Here is a 22821-nt window from a genome sequence, read left to right on the forward strand (position 1 = left end):
GTACCTAAAGTATCCATATCCATTGGCAGGGGGCAACTACCCTACCCGTCGGCGAAACACATGGGCTTCGGCCATAAGAACCTTCGGATATCCCCCCTGCGTAGATTCTTTCCTTTGTTTCATCACCTGCAGCTCCTCCCGCCGCCTGGGACTTGTTGAGCGGCGATAATGACTCGAGATATTCGCGCCAGAGCGCTCCAGCGTATTGCTGCACTGTCGGCAACAAGCTCCACTGCACCATTCGACAAGTCAGACCTTGACAGGCTGTGTCGGGCATGCCATTCTACGCGAGGACAAGAACATATTCATGGAGCACATATCACAAAGCAGGCTGGCGCATTGGGCCGTATCCCCATGGTCCGTATGGAGAAGCATCTGACGCTTAGTTGTAGATATAACTGACGCCCCTGCAGTCCATCCGCGAATTCGAGGTTCTCCTGACTCTTTGCCGAACCGCCCCCGGTATTCAGTCCGATACAAGCGCGCAAAAGCTTTTGCATCGCTTGATCCCTTATATAATCGAAGCGCACACACAAGTGTTCGCCCCTTCTTCATTCTTTCGAAGGGTTGAGCCATCCCCGACTGAATCCCTAGCGTTTCACCTTACCGCGGCACTATTGTCGCTGGGCACCAATTACCTTGACCTCAAAGAGACCGTGACAGATGGTATATGGGCCTTCATCAACGCGTGCGGACAGGCTATCGAAAGCATAATCTCGCCGCAATCGGGAGATATTGATGACGTACCGGTCCAGGATGCCCTCCGAGCCGCCAAGATTGTTCTGGCCATGCTTGGTTTCTTGGATGCCTTGTCCGCTCAAGTGTATTTCTGGAAGGCAGGAGGGAGGTTGGGATTAATCCAGAAAATAAGACAACTCCTCTCTGAGCAGTTTCTCGTCGCAGTGGAGACATCCCTGTCAACGATTCGGAATACTCTTACTCAGACCAATGAAGTACGCGAGTGGAAGCGATTGCTCCGTCATTATTCAGCCCACGGGAGACCTCTGGGCGCCATGCTACTCCAGCGTAGCTTCATGTGGCTTGCACTTTCTAGTACGTCTTTGATGGTGGCTGACAGGCTCGCTCTTCGCAATAACCATGTCTTGGACCTCCTCATGTCAGGAGAAGATACTATTCTCAACGGCCAACGTCAACTTTTGGATGGTGATCTCAGATCGATCGATGTGTATGTTGGCATTGCTACTGAGCAGATGGATTACCTCGAGGCTGGAGCAGATTTTGTCCGCTTGGGATCACCCGATCTACAGAGGTTAGCCTACGACGTGAGATCTGTCGCCATGATTGCCCACCTGAACTGCTCTTTGCTCAATGACGACACCGCCGACTCTGATGTGTTGATGGGCTGGCTGCAAGAGTCTCTTGAGAATCCTCTGCAAATGTCTGATCCTAACCTTGCTGCCGTTGTTCTACGATGCATGGCTCTGATTTGCCGGGTTTCACCATCATATTCCTCCACCGTTAGCCGGGCTCTTAGTCGCTTCTTGGTCAAGACTGTCCCCTGCGAGGACACTGCGAAGGTGGCTGCTAAGAGTTTAGCCTTTGTGTTGAAAACGTTATCAAAGGACGCAGTGATTAGCACCCTTTACTCTCTTGGGAATGTTCTGAGCCCCGATTCGGAGGCGGAGATGGCCAACGAAGCGCTTAATGGTACCCTTGGCCGTGGTGATGCTCTGACCACAGAATACGACCGCCGCCACTCCACTGCAAGCTCGATATCCTTTCTCGTTAACGGTGAGCACGGAACCGCTCTCGTTTCTGGCAATGTTGTGGAAGCTATTTGCACCATTGCCATTGAATGCCAAGACGAAAAGATCACTGCATTAGCTCAATCCATGCTTTTGCAGAAACTGGACAAGGTCAACGCGAGCGTTGACGCAGAAGTTATTGCTGGCGCAGCCAAATTGTCCCTTCACGGAGAACAGCTCGAGTTTCGTTCACTTCTTAGAATGTACAGCAGACTATGTCACATTGGCGTGGTCGACCACAAGGAGTTCCTCCTAGCCGCGGTAAGCGAGCAGTTTCGATTTTCTTCTTGTCTGTTTTGCTGAAAGTTAAAACTTCTGTAGGTGATGAAAGCGCGCACCCTCATCTCTGCCAACTTGAAACGAGACTCTCCCCTTTTCAACGTGTACTGGGAACATTTACTGGACGCTATCATTTCTCTGGGTGATGCCGAATCTCCTCACCAAACTAAAGAGTCCGATGTGCGATTAGCTGCTCTAGAAATTGCGGAATTGTTGCATCCTCTTGCCGTCTTCATGTCAAGCAATGACCTCGCGTCGGAACCGATCGAGGACGACGAGGCATACTCGCTCTTAAAAGATGCATGGTTCAATATTGTAGTCCACGGATTTACCACATCCACAGACCGCGGCAAGAAGTATCTCAACGAACTTCGAACTATTGCTGTTCATTCGCCACCGTTAGTTGCCGGAGAGAGAACCGAAGTCGTTGAAAGCGATATCGAGTTAAATACGGTGCTTAGAAGAGCGAACAGCGCAGAGAGAGAAGCAACACAAAAGAAACTTTTAATCGAACTCATCCCATCCAAAGCCGCTGACATCAAGAGCTTGAGCTATCGAAAGGTCATATTTCTACAAGCCGCATACCTTGTGGAGAGCCTACGTGCCGACGCAGGAGACTGCACCAAAGTCCTCTCGTACTTCCTGGAGCCGAGTATGCGAAGAGGAGAAGTCAGCAGTACAATGGAAGGCATCGCCTCAGCCGTCCTCGACAAGTATCTCAAAAAGACGCTCAGTGGGTCTGCGCCAACTTTCTCGGCTCAGTATGCTTCGGATCAGCTTGCTATCATTTTTTGCGTTTGTTGCCATCGCATCGAGCGTGTGCAGCAGGCAGCGTTTACTTGTGCTGACCGTCTCATCCGGGATGTGCCATCTGCCCTATGTCAGAGAAAATCACTCTTCGCTCTACTTGAGTTGTTGTCGCTCATGTGGTCAAGTTGTCTGGAGGCTGAAACGGACCTGTATGCGCCGAGATCTGTATTTAGGTCCGAGATCGGAAAGGTGACGCTCGAGCTTTCTGACGACTACGAGTTCCGCCGACGGACGCTAGATACCCTCAATCGAAAGGCAAGGTCATGGGTCAGTGCAGCTGTCGGCTTAGCCCCGATGGACATCAAAGGCCTGCTCCAGACGTATTTATCGGACTTTCATGACGAAGGAGCCTACGGCCGCATCTCTTTAGGCAGGTCATTTGCCCTAGAGCTGGGTTCCATCATACCGTCTACCGATAACCGTCTCCAGTCGCTCGAGAGGGTAGGTGACTGCAATATCAACACCGCGTCAGATTTCATTGCGCAATATACTACAAGACAGGAATACCGATACGGCGAAACCTTGCCTGACCGTGGAACTGAGCTCATTAGCTTCATGATGGAGATTCGACGCCAGTCTTTCCCCCAGTCAACTGTGACTGACAGTGCCAACGCTGCCACTGCGTTAGCCCACGTTGAGGCTAGGATCCTGAGTAACAAAGCGACATCTCTACCTGAAGTGCGAGAAATTCTACGGAGAGCTGCAGCCTTGCTTTGCCGCAGCCCCAGAGATGAGTCCGCTGTTGCTCGATATCTTGTCAGCATTCCATTCGCACTCTTTACCAAGCAATCCATCAAGCTTGGCGCCTCTTTGTGGCTTGGGGTCATGAATGAAAACCCCCGACTGGAACCAAAGCTCGTAAACAGTATCGCGCAACAGTGGGAACTCACAATTACACGGAAAGTCGGACTCTTCAGTCCACTGCTGACACACCCGGATCCGTTCTTTCTAAGAATGGATTTCAGCCCGAGTGACCTTGAGCTCCTGGCGAAGAAAAGGCAGGCTATCCATGATTTACTTTCTCCCCACACGCAACTTGTTCACTTCTTCATGAGTCACTTCAACGCAACTCGTTTGGGTAGTACCGATACGCAGAGAGTGTTCTGTCGTATGCTTGATCTCACACTGACCGCCCTCCGAGAGGCACACTCGCATCCCATGTCTCGAGAACTGCGATTCCAAATCGTCCTGCTGGGACTCAAATTTCTTCGCTCCAGTACCCTAATGGGAGCCACCACGCAGCGGAGGTTCAAGGAGAAGATCTTGTCAGCAGGTCTCGGATGGTTCAGAAACGCCCCCAAATGGTCTTTTGGTAGCAATATTCTTCAGCTCAAGACAGAACTGAGACTAATTGCAGATGTCTTGACTGCTATGAAAGTTGTTTCCTATGTTGGCGCTCAGACTGGCCCCAATGTCGACTCCCTGCAGGCAAAGGAGCAGCTACTTCAAATGCTGCTGGAAAACGAGCAATCCAGGTTGGCAGTGTGGGTTAGCCCTCTCAGCCAACATGGGCTGCTGCACCTGTCAGCGCCGAGCGTGTCCAAATCGCTGGCCGAAAGCGCACTGCTTCCTCTTGTCAAGACAGCCTGGCAGCAAGACCCGTCCATCGCCATCGAGCTTGCCACGAGGTTCCAGTTTCCGCGACTGCACCGGGAAGTTAGGCAATTGCTATTGTCATTCCCCGAACAAGCGGTGTCTGACCCGGAGGCACTGCCTCTGCTGTTTGGCGGACACCTCCCAGATGATGTAAACGTACAGCTCAAGGTATGGTTTCTGTCTCGTCGAAAACGAAACGGTTATGCAAAAACACCAACACTGACGTGACGTAGTTCCTCCTTATGTGGAGCCCAGTCAATCCATTGACAGCAGTCACTCTGTTCCTTCCGGCTTACAAGGAACATCCGTTCATCATTCAATATGCCATGAGGGCGCTGGAAAGCCATTCTGTGGATGTGACTTTCTTCTATGTACCTCAAATTGTTCAGACACTGAGATATGATAACCTGGGTTATGTTGAGAGATATATTCTCGAAACGGCGCAATTCTCCCAGTTATTTGCGCACCAGATCATTTGGAACATGAAAGCCAATTCGTACAAGGACGACGACGCTCAGATACCGGACGCGATCAAACCTACTCTTGATAGCGTCATGGAAAAGATGGTGGACAGCTTTTCCCCCGAGGACAAGGACTTTTTTGAGCGAGAGTTTGCCTTTTTTGACGAAGTAACCGGCATTTCTGGAAAGCTCAAGCCTCTCATCAAGCGTCCAAAGCCTGAGAAGAAACAGAAGATTGAAGAGGAGCTTCGGAAGATCAAAGTAGAGGTTGGGGTGTATCTGCCCAGCAATCCCGACGGCGTGGTCATTGGCATTGATCGCAAATCCGGCAAGCCTCTCCAGAGTCATGCCAAAGCCCCTTACATGGCCACGTTTCGTATTCGCAAGAACAAGAGCGGCGCAGACGAGCTGATCGATGGTGCCGCCGTCGAAGAAACCGAAAAGAGAGTGCAGGACGCGTGCCAAGACAGTGCCATTGAGGTTTGGCAGTCGGCCATCTTCAAGGTCGGCGACGACTGCCGACAGGACGTGCTGGCCCTGCAGATGATTTCCGCCTTCAGAGGCATCTTCCACAGCGTGGGCTTGGACGTGTACGTCTTCCCCTACCGAGTGACAGCCACAGCTCCCGGCTGCGGAGTCATTGACGTGCTGCCCAACTCTGTCTCGCGCGACATGCTTGGCCGAGAAGCCGTCAACGGCCTCTACGACTACTTTGTTTCCAAGTATGGCAATGAGGACTCTTTACGGTTCCAGCGCGCACGCAACAACTTTGTCAAATCCATGGCTGCCTATTCCGTCATTTCTTTCCTGCTCCAATTCAAGGATCGGCACAATGGCAACATCATGATTGACGACGCCGGGCATATTCTCCACATTGACTTTGGCTTCTGCTTCGACATTGCCCCCGGAGGCATCAAGTTCGAGCGCGCCCCGTTCAAGCTGACCAGCGAGATGGTGGCGGTGATGGGGGGCTCAACCGAGCACCAGAGCTTCAAGTGGTTCGAGGAGCTCTGCGTCAAGTCGTTCCTGGCAAGCAGGCAGTACTGCGAGAAGCTGAGCCAGATCGCGCTGCTCATGATGGACAGCGGCTTGCCTTGCTTCAAACCCGAGAGCGTGAAGCACTTCAAGGAGCGTTTTGTTCTGGGCAAGACGGAGAGGGAGGCAGCAGACTTTATGAAGGGCTTGATCAAGACCAGTTACTCGAGCTACAGCACCGGTGTCTACGACCAGTTCCAGCTGCTGACCAATGGCATCCCCTATTAAGGGTCTCTTGTCTATTTTGGCTTTGCCTGTTTTCTCTTTCATCCACCGGCCTCCGCCCCGCCTTGGCCTAGCACAGGTAGTTCTTTTTTTTTTTTTCCTATTCCTTGTCCAAGGGTGAAATCACCCTCTGCGCTTCGTTGCCATGATTTGTACACCAAAAAGCAAACCCTTGTATACGCCCCGCGTAAGTAATATATACAGTTGCCTGGAAAGTTGGTCTATGAAACAACATGTGCTATGCTGGTGACGTAGATTCGGCCAAGATGCCTGCAGATTCTTTTCAGACGAGCAGCGAAGAGTCTAGTAAAGACGGAGCCTCCATGTTGCTGAAACTTTTGTTTTTCTTTTCTTTTCTTTTCTGTTCTTTTCTTTTCTTTTACGCAAGGTAGTCAGTCAAGTTCTTGTACTTATGAGGAACTCTGTTTCAGCATGTGCGTCGGCGCATTATAACTGCTGTAGTCCACATGGACAAAGGCGCGATCTACAATGGGAACAGATTCGAGAAAGTACGTCAATACCTCGCTCAAGTCGTGGGAATCCTTGAGCGGTGTGACGGCAGAAAGAACGATGTCGACCTCGACGAATAGCTTATCGCCGGCATGGTAGGCGCGCAGGTTCTGGATTTGCCGAATGGCAGTGGCAAAGCGCATGGTCAGGTAGAGGAGCAGATTGCGCTCGTCGGGCTGGGCTGAGAAGCCGGTGAGGTTGCGGACGTGGTGGGCGGAAGTCTTGCTCCAGGTGAGAATGACGACGAGGGAGAGGACGAGGCCTCCTGCGGCGTCGAGCCACCAGATGCGGCCGTAGAATCCGACTGAGCGGGTGTGTATGAGCAGAAGAAGGAAGAAGGTGAAGATGATGATGAAGAAAACGAGCCAAGAGGTCGCAAGGAGTAAAAAAGGACAACGGTAGAGGGAGGGCAAGGGTCAAGGAAGATGCTCTCAGGGCTTGTCTTACCGATGGGAAACAAGATGGTGCCAATGTTGAAGATGACGTCGGTCTTTGCGTCCTCGGCCCTGGGAAAGGTATTGATTAGTTGGAGGGAAGCAAAGGGGGAAGGAAACGTGGCCACGGCATGGCAGGAAGAGGACTGTTTTTTACAGAGCTCGGACACTCGAGTTCTTGACCATGCGACACCAGACCCAGCACCCTCCCTTGGTGACGATGGTGCTGAGCATGATGACGATTGCTGGCAAGCTGAGCTGCAGGATGTCGTGCTGCGGGCTTGCGAGGCGCTGGATAGATTCCAGGCCAACTTGCACGAAGGAAGTTATCATGATGATGGAAAAGACCAGGACTCCAACGGGTTCCAAGCTGGACAAGGAGATTCAAGCCAAGTTGCTGTTGTCAGTGGTCAAAGTCAAGAAAGGAGGGGTGGAAAAAAAAAAAAAAAAAAAAGGGGGGGTGGGACCGCCCGAGTCGCCGGGGCGTGGGAAGATGGGTATAACGCACCGACGCCGGCCGACAGGATAATGGTGCTGATCTTGCTGGCCACGCGAGATCAGCCTAGTGGTGGTCCACACAATGGCGGTGCTGAGAAAGTCCAAGACGGCGTCGACCAAGCCCGCCAGGACAGACATGGAGGGGACCGACACAATGACGGCGAGTTTGCCGACGAGAAGAATCACGTTGGCAACCATGTTGACCCAGATGGCGAGGGTGACGACGGGATCGTCGCTGTCGACGTCCGCATCCTCCAGCCAGGGCAGGCTGGGTCTCGGGCCAGAACCGCTGGGGCTGGGGGCGACGGGCGGGCTGAGCTGGGGGCGATCCTCGTCCTGGCCGCCGTCGTGGCGGTGTTGGAGCAGGGGGAGGTTTTCCGAGGACCGAAATATGTCCCGGGGGGTGCGTATCGGCGGCAACGCGACGACCTGCTTCCCGGGGTGGTGATCCGGCGACCCGCTTGCCATGCCGTTGGGGACGCCGTTGACAGTGATGGTGCCGTACGGACGGCCTGGAGGTTGCTGTTGGTGCGCCGTAGCAGGGGGGGTGGCCGGAAAGGACGATGCAGAAAACGACGTAGACGGGCTCGGCTCCTCGGCGATGGTGGCGGGGACATTGACCGGCTTGAAGGCCGAAGCCTCGAGCTCGGCGTTGTACTCGTTCAAAAGATCATGAGGAATGGACGAGTCGAGGAGGCAGTCAATGTACATGTACTGCTCGATCAGCTCGTTTGTTCGCTCATAGTACTCTCGTCTGCGCGGCATGTCAGCAGCCGGATGCCGGCGCATATTCTTAAAACGCAGAACCGCGCGTTGCTCACAACGGAGTGGGAAAGGGGGTCCGAGCAGGCCTCACATGGTCCTTTTCATAGACTTCAGCTCGTCCTCACTCTTCCAGTACCGCTCCCATCGATATCGAGGATTGCTCTTGCCAATCAGGTTCATGCTCCTGGCCAGAGGCCCCTGCAGGATCTGGCTCAGACGGCTCCCGTCCTTGAGAAGCCGCTCGATGGCCTCGTCCTCGTCATGGCGCATCCACAAGCCGGCCTCGTCGTCGTCACTGGCCCCCCGGTGCGGGTGCGGTGGCCATGACCCCGTCAAGCTCTGCTGGGAACGGCTTCTCATCATCGAAGCAAGGGTGCCCGTCCTGGTGGCCAGTGGACGGTGGTGACTGTCCTCGACGGAAAGAATTGACGGCCGTCGGGCCGGACTAGGCCGGCGGCTTGGGGTAGCCATCGAGATGAGCACTTGCTGTTCTGAGGAATGTGGTGCCGGCAGCGAGGCGAGAGCGTCAAGTCAAGACAATGAATGGACAAATGAAGATGTCAAGAGCCCGGGGAATACTTCAAAGAATCATCATGACGGCAGAAGACAAGGGCTCGAGAAGGGATGCAAGTACGTATGCCTGCCATGACGGGGCGACGAGAAGACGTTCGAACTTCGCAAGAGGGCGAGATCGAGTCATGCCAAAACCAACCAGCAAGCCGAGGCCTCATTGGCTGCAGGGGGCGGACCCATGTCGGCAAGGTCCGTTCGGCTGGAACCCCAGACAAAGGCAGGGGAGAGATGCAAACGACTTGGCATCGGGGATTTTACGATTAGTCATCACCGCCGCATTGGGCGATGCTGGTATTTTTTTTTTTTTCCTTTTTTTTTCTTTTTTTCCCCCCTTTTTTTGCTCGTTTCAATTCATGGTCGGCGCCTGTTCACGGATACCATGTACATGTACCGGTTGGATCTCAGCGCCATGGCCATGGTCCTCCATCGCCGTAAGGCTGCAGTACCGACAGGGTTATCGAGCCAACCAACAGCCTGCAGTCGTGGTAAAAAGGTGCCTAGGTAGTTGCTTCCCCCTCATATACATGCATACATACATACTCCGTACATACAGGCAGGTAGGTGGTTGGTTATGTGTCGTTTGGGCCGTTGGCTCAATCAGTTCTCTTATCGATAACGGGCTTGCATCTGCGACCTTGCGGCCCACCTCGAAAAGGAGGAGAGGCAGGTAGTGGGAACTTTGTGCCTGCACTTCTTCATGTTGCACCAAAAGTGTGACGCCACACAATATGCGACTTTATTGGGTATTATATATACTGCGAAACTTCAGGCATAAAAAGCTCCACGCCATGACCGCAGTAGCCACGTTCTTGTCACGCAGTTCTGGTGGGAGCTAAACCCAAACGAAGCAGGAACTTTGGCGAGGACATTGCCCGACGTCGACCGTCCAAATTGCAAGCCATCCCGTCGTCAAATCTGTGGCACCAACACTCGGTTCAAGATGGAGGGACGACGTATGGCGCCATTGCGCGGCAGAGACGCGGCAGGCATGTAAAGATTGTACATGCAGTTATCTCTCCCTTCGTTTTGGGTTTAGCCCTATGATGGTGATTATTATATGGAAAGTGGCTGGGCTGGTCGCTAACCGACGTTCAGCCGGAGTCTCAGTAGGAAGATTGTGTGTGATTTTAAATTCCAAAAAAAGAAAAAAAAAAAAAAAAAGGGTCCCGTTTGGGAGGAGAAGCTTGGTGCTTTCCCTTCACCACGACAAGAGCGTATTTACCGACTCGCAAAATGGCCATGTCCTCGTACATGCCATATCTTGACCATGCTGACAATACGACCTGTGCCGAGGCTTGCGGAAAGGCAAGGACAAGGCTCTGGATGGATGGAATGGAACGAGGCAAGTCTCTGGCAACCAGTGGTTCATCTCCACGCGTGTTTATCCAGTCCACTGGCGCGCAAAGCCTACCAAATCCCCTCCCGAGTCAACAACATAACAGTCAACATAATAGTCAACATAACAGTCAACAACATGATAGTCAACAACATGACAGTCAACAACATGACAGTCAACAACATGACAGTCAACAACATGACAGTCAACAACATGCCGTGACAACGGGATGCTCGCGTTCTGCCACCCAACCCCTCCCTCCTGCCAAGTTGCGTGCGGCATATCATGAGCGCACCCTGGACCGGAGACGTTGTTTGGTTGGTGCTTTTTTCGGAAACGTTTTGTTCCAACTACTGGCTCACAACGACGCCAACGATGGAAACGTAGCACGTGCTTCCAGCGCCCCGTAGCATTCGGGAGCTTGCTGTGGACTCTGTGGATTCGGTGGATTCGGTGGATTCCCCTCCTTTTGCCTCGACGGAAAGCGGAGAGAAAGAGAACAAGGGAGAAAAACCAGGCAAGGATGGCCGCATCATCACATCACGGTCATCACCGCTCAAGGGCTTGCTTCTCTGCAACGCCCAAGCGTTCGAGTCCCACAACCTGCAGACGAAGCAAACGTAATCGCCAACAATCACCATAAGCATCATGTCTGGAGCTAGTCCAAGGTGTCCTTCATCCTTCATCTTGCTTACGATGACGGATCCATTAACAAAGCCAAGCGTCCTCGGCATCCAATGCATTTTGGCTGCGCAAAGGCCGGGTTGGGATCGTGGTCCGAGAAACCATCGGCCAAGTCTGCCGGCAGTCCCTACCATGAGCGAATCAAACTTTTGTTTCCGTCCGCGCGCGCACGGGGTGGGTGCAGACTGGTCGGCTTTCCCTGGAATGCACCGACCGAATCGACACTGTAATCCGCTGCTGGACTGTGGATGCCGATCGGACAGGAAGTATGTATGAAAGGGGTCCAGGTCCAACCTTGGGCGATCAGTGCGACTTGTTGACATGCAAGCCTGTCGGTGTCGGAGTCGCTTTCCATTGATTGTACTCCGTGCTCCGCCAACCCAAGTTCTACGCGTCAACACCTTGTAACCAGCCATTCTTCGCTCGGGACCGACTCCGGAGTAAGCACGGAGTACGGATACAGAGTAAGGGGTTCACGTATTTTTAGCCGTGCGTGAATTTTAAAAGAACTCGCCGTGGTTTGGTATTTAATCTACGGAGTACTCCGTACTGCACTGGGCAATTTATCGGGTGTGGACCTGGGGATAGCGTTCGCAAAGGGGGCAACCTTGCCCACAAGGCAAATTATGCATAGTATTGACAACAAACCAGCACCCCGGATAATCTGCAGGACGGCAACTCGGTGCGGAATCCTGGCTGCTTCATTCGTAAGAATCATCACATGAGGTCAGCTACCTAGGTACCTAATACGCTCCGCACTCCGTGGTTCCTGCCATTAGAGTCATTAGAGTAGAGGGAGTAGAGGTACCTAGGTACCTAAGGTAGGTAGGTAGGTACCTACGGTCTTCGCTCTACTAAGGTAGGTAGACCTACCCACCTACAGTGAGCGAATGCTCCTTCCTGCTAGCCACATGGCCCCTGCAAACAGTCACGGTTACGCAATTGCACGCTCATCCGGCTTGGCCAGTCCTGGGAACAGAATCTAAACTCGAAAGATACTCCCAGTCATCTTCAAACCCTTTCATCACGTCACTGCGGGTTGGCCATCCATCGATTCATTTACCCTCGAGGCTCGTTCACGTCCCCCCCTGCCCCCGGAATATATCCCCACTTGTCGTCGCCCCCTAATTATCATCGTATCTGCGCCGTCAAGTAGCGTGGCTCAGCCGACCAGACGCTATTCAGTTTCGGTACTCTGGATTTGGCAAAGGAACAAATCACTTTTCGAGGGCTAAAAAAAAAAACAGCAATGGTGCGCGTCGTAGGGCTGACATTCTCAACGCCAACGTAAAGCGGACCTGGTGGTTCCTGAAGCTAATTGACGCGAAAGCATGTGAGGGAAGGCAGGCCAGGCAGTGGGCAACGTGGTTCAATCACATTGCACGACAACTATTACTGAGCGCTCATAGCGAAAAGCCATTCTATTCTCTCTTGTTTTTTGCTTCTTTCTTCCTGGTCCAGCCACACAAGGCAAGGCCAAAACTACAGATACTAACGCAGGCATTCGCCCCCAAATCTCGATAGCGCAGGAAACGGGGGTGGCAGTGACATGTGGAATTTTTTTTATCTTCGGGCTTGTTCTGGCGCGGGCTTTATCAGATACTCCGCAGTGTCGCACCACCCTTTTTTGAAATTTGTTTGGGCATGGGCATGGGTGGGCATGGAATCCAATGCAATACTACCCTGGGCTCTTCAGCACCGTGCATGAACGCGACATGACCCCCAGCCTCGATAAACGCCGGACTTCTCCGGGCGGCTCCTGGTCGCACTCGTCATTGCTTGCCAACAACCTTAGTTATCCGCAAATCTCCTCCTTTGTAACCTACCTCCATTACTCCGGTAGTCTGCATCATTGACGAAAAAAAAAAAAAAAAAAAAAAAAAAAAGAGTGGCCCCCCCTTCGCTTCAGCCGAAATTCCGACACGGCAGAGAGGAGGTAGGCAGGTACCTGAGGTACCTCCCAGGCCGGCCAACGATTCTGCTCCAGCAATTTACTGTGTTCTGCCTACCTCAGGTACCTTCCCTAGGTACCTCCGGTTACCTGATCTAGGCACACCACACCAGGCTTCTTAGTAAGCCAGCTGGACCCCTGCCGAGAACCTGAGACAACGCAACGACAACGGAATAATAGCTGACTTGACGAGGTTTTGGGCTTTTTGAATTTTATCGCACTCGTCTTCTTTCCAAGCCGTGTGGCGATCTGCTACGACCCGTACGGAGTAAGTACACCGTCTCCGGAATCAGGTACATGTGGGCTTGAGCAGAAACAGGTAGGTGCCTTAGGTACCTAACCTAACCTTACAATGGGTCTGGCTGAGGTACAAAGGCACCTAGGTACCTACCTTACCTCCTCATGTTAGCCTAGCGCTGCTGTCTGGTGGCAAAGTGGGCGGAACGGGCGACGGTCTGGCGGGCGGCGACAGCGTCGCCAAGGAGGAGCCGCCGCAAACAGAAAAGATGGTCCCGACTCCCGCATCCTGTGAACTTGCAGCTCGGCGAAAGCACTAGCCATTATTCTCCACGTCGTTTTCGTAGCAGCCGTTTTGATCGTCCGCCCACTGGTGCACGGCACGGCGTATGCGAAAAGAGTAGGCGCCAGCGTGTTTTCCCCCCTTATTTCTTCTTTTTTTTTCTCCCCCACACCCACAATCAGGAGCCAGGCTGGGCGCACCGAAAACGGCATCCGACCGGCAAAGAGTTACAGTGCTCGCAACCCCCTGTGCTGGTCCTTGGCTTCTCCGACCAGACCCCGTTCAATCGTTGCCCGGTGCCCGGGGCCAGACGCCAGACGCCAGACGCCAGGTGCCAGGTGCCAAACGCCAGGCAGGCCCACGTCTGGTCTAAAAAACGTTTGCCGCCCACCCAGGTGTCCACCACCCGTTTGGCCAGGACCAGGTCTCCCCAACTGACTGACACACCTTTGTGTTTGTGCTGGCCGGGGCTTGGCTGTTTGTCCCGACTCCTGCTTGTTCTGCTGCACTCTCCTCACTCCTCCCCTTCGTCACATTCCTCTTCCTCTGCCGCGTTCGCCCCAAGCACCTCACTTTCGTTTTGCTTTCCAGTCCGAGTCGAGCCATTTTGCAGTTGGCCTTTTCTTCACCATCCGCCCTTGTCTGTGTATTGTTATATCATCTTTTCTTCGCATTTTCCTTCCGTCATTCTTCGATAGCCCAGTTGGAAATTTATGTGAGTCTTGACGCCCCCGTCGGAAACCTCTCAGTCCTCCTGCCCTAGGCCCGACAACTCACTGCCGCGTCGTCCTCAACCGCCTTGGAAGCCTTTTCGGTTTCATTGCGGCAACTCTCCACGCCAGCAAACAGAAAGAGTCCGAGGACGAGCTGCTCTCTCTCCCTCTCTGACCGTTTCGCTGACCTAGGGGCCTGGACGGCACGGGGCAAGTCTCCTTTACCCGGCTCCACGTCTCATGTCACTGCCTTCATCATTGCTGACTTCCCGGCCTTTTCCGTTGTTCATACAGACGCATCTTGTAATATCTTTTTTTTCACGTCTATACAAAAGATTTGAGTGACGGAGGATCCGACTTGGTCTTGTGTTGCGCGACCGTGGCACCTCTCGTATTGCATACCCCTCGGGCCCCCATTTGGAGAACCACCCGAATCCGTCCTCTTTTTTCGTCATACTTCAACTCGGAAGCCGACCGCAGGACTCTCTTCTTCGATCTTCGGTTTTTTTTCTTTGGGGGGATCAAGATAAACACAAACACTTGAATCCACCCCGCCGGCATTCTACATGCCTAGATTCTCAGTTGCCTTCACCAGGCGCAAGTCCGCCGATGTACTCGCGAATGCACAGACGACGTCCCCCGAAACTCCATCGTTCCGTGTAATCGAGCGATCAGAGATTGAAAACGCTCGTTCATTCGATGGAGGCAACAGGCAAGCAAGGAATTCCAAGTCGTTTCCTCCAAGAGCAAATTTGCTTGAATTAGTTGCAGAAGACAACATGTTTGCTGATCTCAAGACGAACCGGTAAGCCTAACCTTGAATCGGGTTGCAAAGAAATGACTTTAGGGGGGGGGGGGGGGGGCTCGAGACAGAATTGAAGTGGACTTTCTGCTGGTTGGTCGGGGGATTGGCATCGACCTGCCCTAGGTTTTTGGGACTAGCACCATCCCGGTCTGCACTGTGCGACTGTATGATTGTCGAGTTGACTAATATTATGTGCAGCGGCAGCAACATCTCCAACACCACAAAAGGAACATCGACCGATAACTCTTCCCGGCACAGTAACGCCTCAACCGCTCCATCGTCCGCTGATATGAGCGGCCCGTATGGACATGAGGATGGTCGCCCGCCGCTTAAATCGGCACATCAAGAGCTCCCAAGCCGTGGAAGCGTCAAGTCCATGGGCTCGGGATTTTTAGATCGAGCTACCCGCACTTTCTCGTTTGGAGGGCAAAAGAAGCATACCATCCCCCCTCCGAAAGAGGATGACATGCCTGAAGTGCCTCCGCTAAATGTTAGCAGAGGAGAGAATCTCGGCGTTGGGACGTCTAGAGGCATGGCAGCCTCCGCGGCGAGCCCGGCTGCTCCTGCTAGTCCCGATGATGGTGCGCTAGACTTGGGTGGTGATTTTGGCTCAATGTTCAAGACCTTTGACAAGAGGGCGAGCACTGCAACTCTCACCATGACCACGAACCAGGACTCTACTGCGCCGAGGTCCTTGACTGGGCACCGGCATGGACCACCACCATCCGCCAGCCCTGATATCGTCACGCCCACCGAGCCTCTGCTGAGCCAATCACAAAGTCCGATTTGCCATGGCGATCAAACGTCAATGTCGCCAAAATCACTGCCGAAGCAGGCACCGCCTCCCGTTCCTCGGCACGAACATCTGAACTCCTTCAAATACTCGAGCCGCCCTAATGATATTGTCGAGGACGAAGACGCCAAGTTTTTACAGGAATCGTTTACAGCCATGAACTTTTTATCTGAAGCATCGGACAGTTCGCAAGCCCCTCGTCACCGTCGTGTCGATGATCACCCGGCCACATCCAGAACGGTAGCATCTGGCTTTCAGAAAGACGAGAATCTCTTTGAGGGCAATCCGGCTACGATCAATCGAGGTTCGAACCGTCATAACCCCCGACAGCCATATCCTCCGCAAAATAAGGTCATGACCCCGGCGCAATTTGAAAAGTATCGTCAGGACAAGGAGAACGTGGGGTTTTCCCAGCAAGTCGACGACAACTCCAAGCCGGCGGTGGAACTCGAGGACGACGACGACATCAACTATGACGATGATGACGACGATCAAGAAAAGTCGAAGCAGCAGGCAAGGCAGAGGCGTAAGCAGGAAGCTCACATGGCGGTCTACAGGCAGCAGATGATGAAAGTTACGGGCGAAACAAACACGAGCCCTATTCCACTTAGACAACCAGGCCGGCCGTCTCTTGTGTCGTCATCAACCGTCCCGGTCTTGGGTCATTTGAAGACCCCTTCTCCAGACCCTGCCAATGTCACTGCTGCCTCATCTGAAGAAGATGACGAGGATGTTCCCTTGGCAATTCTCCAGGCACATGGATTCCCCCGCAAAAATCGGCCTCCCACTCGTCTCGCCATATCTGGTTCAAACCCTAATTTGCGTGTCTCGATCACAGGGCCATCATCGCCTGGCAAGCCTTCCTCCGTCATGGGTGACCCGGCGCCTACCAGCGGTCCACGACAGTCCTCTCTCCCAGCATTTGCTCGCCATCTGCCACAGGATCCCTTTGTTGGAGCCAGCATAGTTCGCCCCTCCATCAGAGAGTCGCTCACATTTGGAGATGCAAGACAGCCTTCCCCTCAGCCTTCCCCTCAGCCACCGCAAGGACCACTGCCACCCGGCGGTCTAGTAGGAGTAATAGCGAGCGAGGAGCGGTCGAGAGCCATGCGGCGAGGCAGTCCCAGCACTGACCCCACCAAGCTTATTGCCGCCGCCGGATCCGCCAACGGCCCTTTCGGCCATGATCCTTTCGCTGCTGCACCTCCTAACATGATGTATAGTGGTGGAGGGTTGCATCTTACGAATCAAGCGCATCACATGAACCCAACGCCTCCTCAGATGTCTCCCTCGCTGACGCCGGGTCATCAGGCGCAACTGCAAATGAGCCAGCAAATGAACCAGTTCATGCAAATGCAGATGCAGTTCATGCAAATGATGGCGACGAATCAAACCGGCGGAGGGCCTCAAATGCAGCATCAGTCCCCAGTGCAACCACATTACCGGGGCAGCATGGTAGGTACTCACTCCATGGGAGACTTGTCTCGTCATTCTATGGTTCTGGACAATATGCTGGAAGCCCGCCCAACAGACACGCACACGCGAACCATGAGCATGGTACAGCCAAGCTCTGCGTCTTTCATGGCACCCTTCCGTCAAGGGCCCCCTTCCATTCGTGGTCCCGGCAACTTACAAGCCCCCTCGATCGCGCCATCCGAAAGAAGCAACGTAGGTCTCCCGGGCCGATACCGACCCGTGTCTCAAGCGCCAGTCCTGTCGTCACCTCTGCTCGGCCAAGACACTCGATCCAATACGATTTCCGGAGGCCTGTCTACTTGGAGCGATGACAGGAGCAAATCGACTATAAAGCTCATGAGCAAACCGGGAGACGGTTCCGATGATGACGAGGAAAAGGGCTGGGAAACCATGAAAACCAAGAGGGAGAAGAAACAATCATTGTGGAGGAGTAAGAAGACCCTCGCCGACGAGGTCAACATTGCTTTTTGAAATATCAAAGCCTCAATTTGCATGAGAGCCTACTAGCAACGGCAAGGAGGCCCTTAAAACAGCAGCATTTCTGATTGACATTTTCTGTCGGCAAGGCAAATGATCCAGCTATTCGCCGAATTTTTTCCTCGGCTGTCGAGATTGATTGCCCAGTTTTTGTTTGGATGAGAGCCTGTTCCTCCTCTTTTGGATATTGATCAATTTTTTTTTTCCCCCTCTCGCTCTTTTATTTCAACTTTGACATCGCATCGAACCCACAAAGACAAGAAGCTGAGAGATGTAGATATGTTCTTGTTCCTCCCCTCGCCGTTACTAACGTGCCCGCTTGCGTTGTGTCAATGGGCATATTGCTGTGATGCAGTAGGTTTCAATGGGCCCCATTACTTGGTGGCGGTTTCGCGTCGCATCACACATGATAGACATGGGCATTATATGTTAATTCAGTTAATTTGATTTGGCGCCTCGTTTTCGGATTTCCATGGTCAAGGATAACAGAGTCTGAAGAGATAATGTATAACTGGACCATCTTCGTGCTGGATGATTTGAGAGCAAGAAGAAAAGCTTGGGTAGTATACTTCATCCCTCGAGCGGTTTTTTTTCTATATCTTAATCTAATATAGCATCAGTTGTCAATGTGCTGAATGATGGATTCGCTCACGTGGTGGATGAGAGCTGAAGAAGAAGAAGAAGAAGAAGAAAACCCTTCATCCTCAGATCATTTTGAGCATTTGTAGACTGGTAGTTGCCAATAGGATGTGATTGTCTTGTATCTAGCCTGCAATTTCACCTGAAATCCACTCTTTTCTTTTGACACCCATTTCCACAGCAGCGAGACCCCAATCTTCTCCATGGTTGTGGCCCTTGCCATCAATGCCAGCACGAGCCTTGGCTTGGCCGTCATTGAGAACCGTCAAGACACCGAAAATGACGGGAACGCCCATGTCTAGCTGTACACGCATCAGGCCGTGGGACACAGCGTCGGAAATATACTCGAAGTGCATTGTCTCGCCCTTTATGAGGACGCCAATCGCGATGATGGCATCGAAGGCGCCCGAGGCAGCCCCGCTCGGAAGGGACGTCAAATCAGTCGTTGAGGATGCGAGGAGGTCGGTTGCAGACGGCCCGCCCGCTGAGCTGGATTGAATCTGGGAAGCAGAGAAGAGTCTGGAAAGAGTCAGCATGGGTTTGCTTGAATATTCTGTTCGCTGTCAGAGGCCCAATGAGGAAGGGTTGCTCAACGCTTTCGACAGAACAGAGCCTTTCTGCCCCTCTTTTGGTTTCCGATTCGCGTACCTTTGAACTGCGAAAGGGAGTTCCCAGGATCCTGGGCAGGATTGAACAACGATGTTTTTCTCCTTGACACCGCACGCGAGCAGCTTTGCCTTGGCTCCTGAGACGAGAGGAGCGATAATGGAGTCGTTCCAACGGGCGTGGACGATGGCAATACGAAGGCCTGAGCCATCATGTTGCTGCGGGGTAGGGCCTTTGAGAGACATGACGAGCGACAGGATGAGATGCTTTCTGCTGAAGAATCGTAGCGGCAATCAACCTTTCCGTTTGGGTGTCGGGGTATCAACACGAACAAGAAGAGCAGAGCATCCGGGCCATTGGTCGCATTGGCAGTGTGGCACCGGGTCAGAGCGTGGGTTTACCGGATCGGCCTGGATTCTGATGCTGACCCGTGCCATGCCCCCACCCTTTTTAATCTCCGACCCGTCAAGGGGTCTACATGTCCGCCTCGAAACTGCATGCGCCCTGACGATTCGGCTTTGAGTGAGTGTGATGGCCTCGAGAACGCTAAATGCTCGGATTGAGGACTCAACGAGGAGGGGAAGGGGGCAATGTCATACTCGAGGCAGCAACATTGGCGGTATCTGGGTGGCCAGCCGCTTCCTTCCTCCGCAGGTATTCTCGCCAGCACTTGGTTTCGCTGGAGGAAGGGGCGAACGTCGATCAGGGTTACCCCCTCTGGTTACTGCATCTTCGAGAAGCATTGACTCTGTAGGAAGGAAGGTACCGGTAGCAACTGCCTACCCCTTCGACGAAGTGGCAAGGCATGTTTCTGGCAGGGCGATGGATGCATTTACACCTTTTGTTCAATAATCTCTTATTATTTTCCTGATAAACTATTTCAGATAAAAAGTTCTAATACATTCCTCGTCGTTTCCATGAGCAACAATTCGCAGCATTAATCTAGACATTGATATACCCCTGATAAATCCGGGTGCCATGTCCATTCATTCTCTACCTGAAGCTACGGCTCGTCTTTTGAGTTCTTCCATGAATATGACCTCGCCATGCGCGCTGGTTAAGGAACTCATTGACAACGCCATCGATGCCAAAGCAACTGCCATCGAGGTTATTGTATCTTCCAACACTATCGACAGAATTTCGGTGAAAGATAATGGTACTGGAATTGACATGGACGATTTTTCGTGCCTGGGCCGACGAGCTCACACGAGTAAGCTAAGGGACCTGAGTGAGCTTGCCACCATCGTGAGCAAAACTCTCGGGTTTCGTGGAGAAGCTTTGGCAAGCATCAATTCTATGGCTGATGTAGTCATTATTACAAAGAAGGCTGGCGATCCGATAGCCTGGAGGGTTGAGCTGACACAAGGAACTGGCGGCGTGAAAGACAAACGTCCAGTCTCCGCCACCGTAGGGACAACCGTGGCCGCCACCAAGCTATTCGAGAACATACCGCCACGAAAGCAGCATTGTCTCAGTGAGAAGAACAAAAGTATGCTCGGGATACAAGATATCCTAAAGGCCACTATTCTGTCTCGACCGCATATTCGAATGTCGCTCAAGATAATAGGCGACAGCAAGCCTTTGTGGTCCTATTCACCGAAACCCCCTCTTTCGAACCGAGAAGCTGTTCTGCAGCTATTCGGTGCGACGGTTTTGGAAAATTCCATCGAGATAAATGAAAAGGCCCGGTCGGGACCCGTACAAGGAAACGCGTTTACCTCGGATGAATGGTCTTTTTCCGGCCGCATTTCAATACCAAGTTGTGGCCCAGATGGCAGAAGGAGACCGGGAGTCTATCTTGCAATTGATCAACGACCCATGTGTAGTGAATGGCATGTTTCCAAGAAGATGGTTGGCATTTTGAGATCAAAAATAACCACTATTTCTGGAGTACGGGCAGACGCGGCTCAAGGAGACCTATTCATGCATCTAAACATACAGTGTCCCTCTGCGAGCTACGATGCCAACATCGCGGCCCAGAAAGATGAAGTAGCTTTCTCTGATGAAAAAGTGCTACTCAGTATGTTTGAGAGGGTATGCGAAAAAAGTCTCGAAAAGCATAGACACGCTCTGTTGCTTACAGATTCAACAACCTCGTCGAAGAACCAGACTTGGATCCTTACTAATGGGACTGAGGACAATGAGAACGGTGAAAGGAATTCTGCACCAGGGGATAAGTCAAGCGGAACCCAGTCACGTCAATTAACCAGCAACAAGATGGCTTCCTCATTGCCGCATCACCCATGCTCCTCCTCCGACAAGATCAGGACTGTCCTCAAAACCACTTTCAAAGTCAACATGAGCATAAGGGATGAGGAAGAATTATCCGATGACGAAAATCATCCGGGGCTTACTGAAGTTGAAATTCCGCCGCGTGGTCCCTTCAACCGCTTAGGAGATTGCCGTCGCAAGCAAAATATCCTTCAATATTTCCGACCTGCTGCAAAAGACGAGTTCCAAATTGCGTGTGACAGTACGGCAACTTTGGCAGATTCCCTTGAAGTTAACTGCGACAGCGAATCGACCAAATCTGGTCCGGCAAGCCGCCGTCCGCTGCAACCTCTGTCGGCGAGTGCGTTGAACAGGATACGAGATGAGGCTGATTCGGGCCCAGAGGCGCCAGAAGAAGATCTGACGGTGGTCTCGCAGACAACCAGTGGTCTGCGCGCACGAGTCCAGGGACTCGCCACACGGGGACTCGTGACACCATCTCGGGAGTTGCTGCCACATGGCCGTGGCAGGGATCTTGATTCGCTACCAACAAACAGCCAGAGCCCCGAGGGGCACGAGGAAAGGTCTCCTTTGATGACGGCTTCACCGAGGATCCCTACGCCGCCACGTTCAAATTCTCGATTCAGAGGTAGCCCCTCAAGCTTCTGGCCCGCCTCTCATTTCTCGCTCAATAGTGTCTCCCCCACGAGAGTAGATAAAAGGAGATGCGCCAACAGCGGTCAAAATTCGCATATCGGCAAATTTCGTAACGCATCACTGCAGCAGTCAAGGGGACAAAGTGGCCCGAACAATGCCTCCTACAAGCGCTCCTTCCAGGGGATAGGGGTGTCCAGGGAAAGTGAACCAGCACACCAACGTTGCCTCTTCACCCGGGGCTCCAACATGCTATCCCAGGCGATCAAACGCATGGAATCCGAAGATATTGACGAGCATCATGCAGAAGCGGATCAGATGTTCCGATCAGTACCAGAATGGCCGCTGGGGACTGGTGTAATTGCGTCGCAGGAAACCCAGCCATGGAGACTAAATTCGCCCAGGGAACCTTCACGTGACGTACAGAATCCGCTGGGTTGCAGACCAAGCGCGCCGCTTACTAAAAATAGTTCGAATCCCGGCGACGGGTGCAGACGAAGTGCAGATGACGCAGATGATGCATATGATGCATATGATGCAGATATCCGGGTCATCCAAACAGAAGCTGTATCGGCCAACACATGTTTCCGACCTGCTTTGCCTGTGGCGCGCGAGAGCTGTTCTGGTGAGAATGAGACTAGCAGATTTGATGCATCCGCTGGCTTGTACCACTGGACCACCACCCTAGCCTGTGGACAAGATGATATTCGTCAGCGAACCAATGAACATGCCAAACTAGAAGCATACATATCTCATGGAAAGCTTTCATTTGCCAGAGACAGTCGGACGGTTCTTTTGGCCCACGGGCAACTCGAGCGCTGCGTGAATTCATGGTTGGAGAGAAATGACATGTCTGGACAGATTTACTACTACCACCATGGTGACCACGGGCTGAAGTGGCGCGACTAACTTTGATATCTGAGTGAGCATAAGATTGTCCAACTATTCTTTAAAGCTTGGAAACTCAATCAGGGAGGGGGGGGGGGGTTCACGGTAGATGTGAG

The 22821-nt window shown here is 52.7% G+C and overlaps 6 protein-coding genes across 6 annotated transcripts; 3 read left to right on the forward strand and 3 right to left on the reverse strand.

The window, feature by feature from the left end:
* Nucleotides 1-168: 168 nt before the first annotated feature.
* On the forward strand, nucleotides 169-6175 carry UV8b_02394 (uncharacterized protein; the record flags this gene model as incomplete). Its single annotated transcript, XM_043139892.1, has 4 exons — nucleotides 169-357; nucleotides 414-2027; nucleotides 2088-4619; nucleotides 4685-6175. The coding sequence occupies 4 exons, from the start codon at nucleotides 169-171 to the stop codon at nucleotides 6173-6175; spliced, it is 5826 nt and encodes a 1941-aa protein (XP_042995826.1).
* A 407-nt stretch (nucleotides 6176-6582) lies between these two features.
* Nucleotides 6583-8850, reverse strand: UV8b_02395 (uncharacterized protein; the record flags this gene model as incomplete). Its single annotated transcript, XM_043139893.1, has 5 exons — nucleotides 6583-6986; nucleotides 7130-7188; nucleotides 7274-7486; nucleotides 7625-8368; nucleotides 8471-8850. 5 exons carry the CDS (start codon nucleotides 8848-8850, stop codon nucleotides 6583-6585), a joined length of 1800 nt encoding a protein of 599 aa, XP_042995827.1.
* A 5872-nt stretch (nucleotides 8851-14722) lies between these two features.
* UV8b_02396 (uncharacterized protein) lies at nucleotides 14723-17701 on the forward strand (the record flags this gene model as incomplete). The annotated part of the gene is made up of 2 exons (XM_043139894.1): nucleotides 14723-14961; nucleotides 15160-17701. 2 exons carry the CDS (start codon nucleotides 14723-14725, stop codon nucleotides 17699-17701), a joined length of 2781 nt encoding a protein of 926 aa, XP_042995828.1.
* Nucleotides 17702-17754: 53 nt separating this feature from the next.
* Nucleotides 17755-18130, reverse strand: UV8b_02397 (uncharacterized protein; the record flags this gene model as incomplete). The annotated part of the gene is made up of 2 exons (XM_043139895.1): nucleotides 17755-17873; nucleotides 18019-18130. 2 exons carry the CDS (start codon nucleotides 18128-18130, stop codon nucleotides 17755-17757), a joined length of 231 nt encoding a protein of 76 aa, XP_042995829.1.
* Nucleotides 18131-18471: 341 nt separating this feature from the next.
* On the reverse strand, nucleotides 18472-19197 carry UV8b_02398 (uncharacterized protein; the record flags this gene model as incomplete). The annotated part of the gene is made up of 2 exons (XM_043139896.1): nucleotides 18472-18865; nucleotides 18995-19197. 2 exons carry the CDS (start codon nucleotides 19195-19197, stop codon nucleotides 18472-18474), a joined length of 597 nt encoding a protein of 198 aa, XP_042995830.1.
* Nucleotides 19198-19987: 790 nt separating this feature from the next.
* UV8b_02399 (uncharacterized protein) lies at nucleotides 19988-22726 on the forward strand (the record flags this gene model as incomplete). The annotated part of the gene is made up of 1 exon (XM_043139897.1): nucleotides 19988-22726. One exon carries the CDS (start codon nucleotides 19988-19990, stop codon nucleotides 22724-22726), a length of 2739 nt encoding a protein of 912 aa, XP_042995831.1.
* Between the last annotated feature and the right edge of the window lie 95 nt (nucleotides 22727-22821).

This window comes from Ustilaginoidea virens, chromosome 2, assembly GCF_000687475.1.
Source record: "Ustilaginoidea virens chromosome 2, complete sequence".
Lineage (NCBI taxonomy): Eukaryota > Fungi > Ascomycota > Sordariomycetes > Hypocreales > Clavicipitaceae > Ustilaginoidea > Ustilaginoidea virens.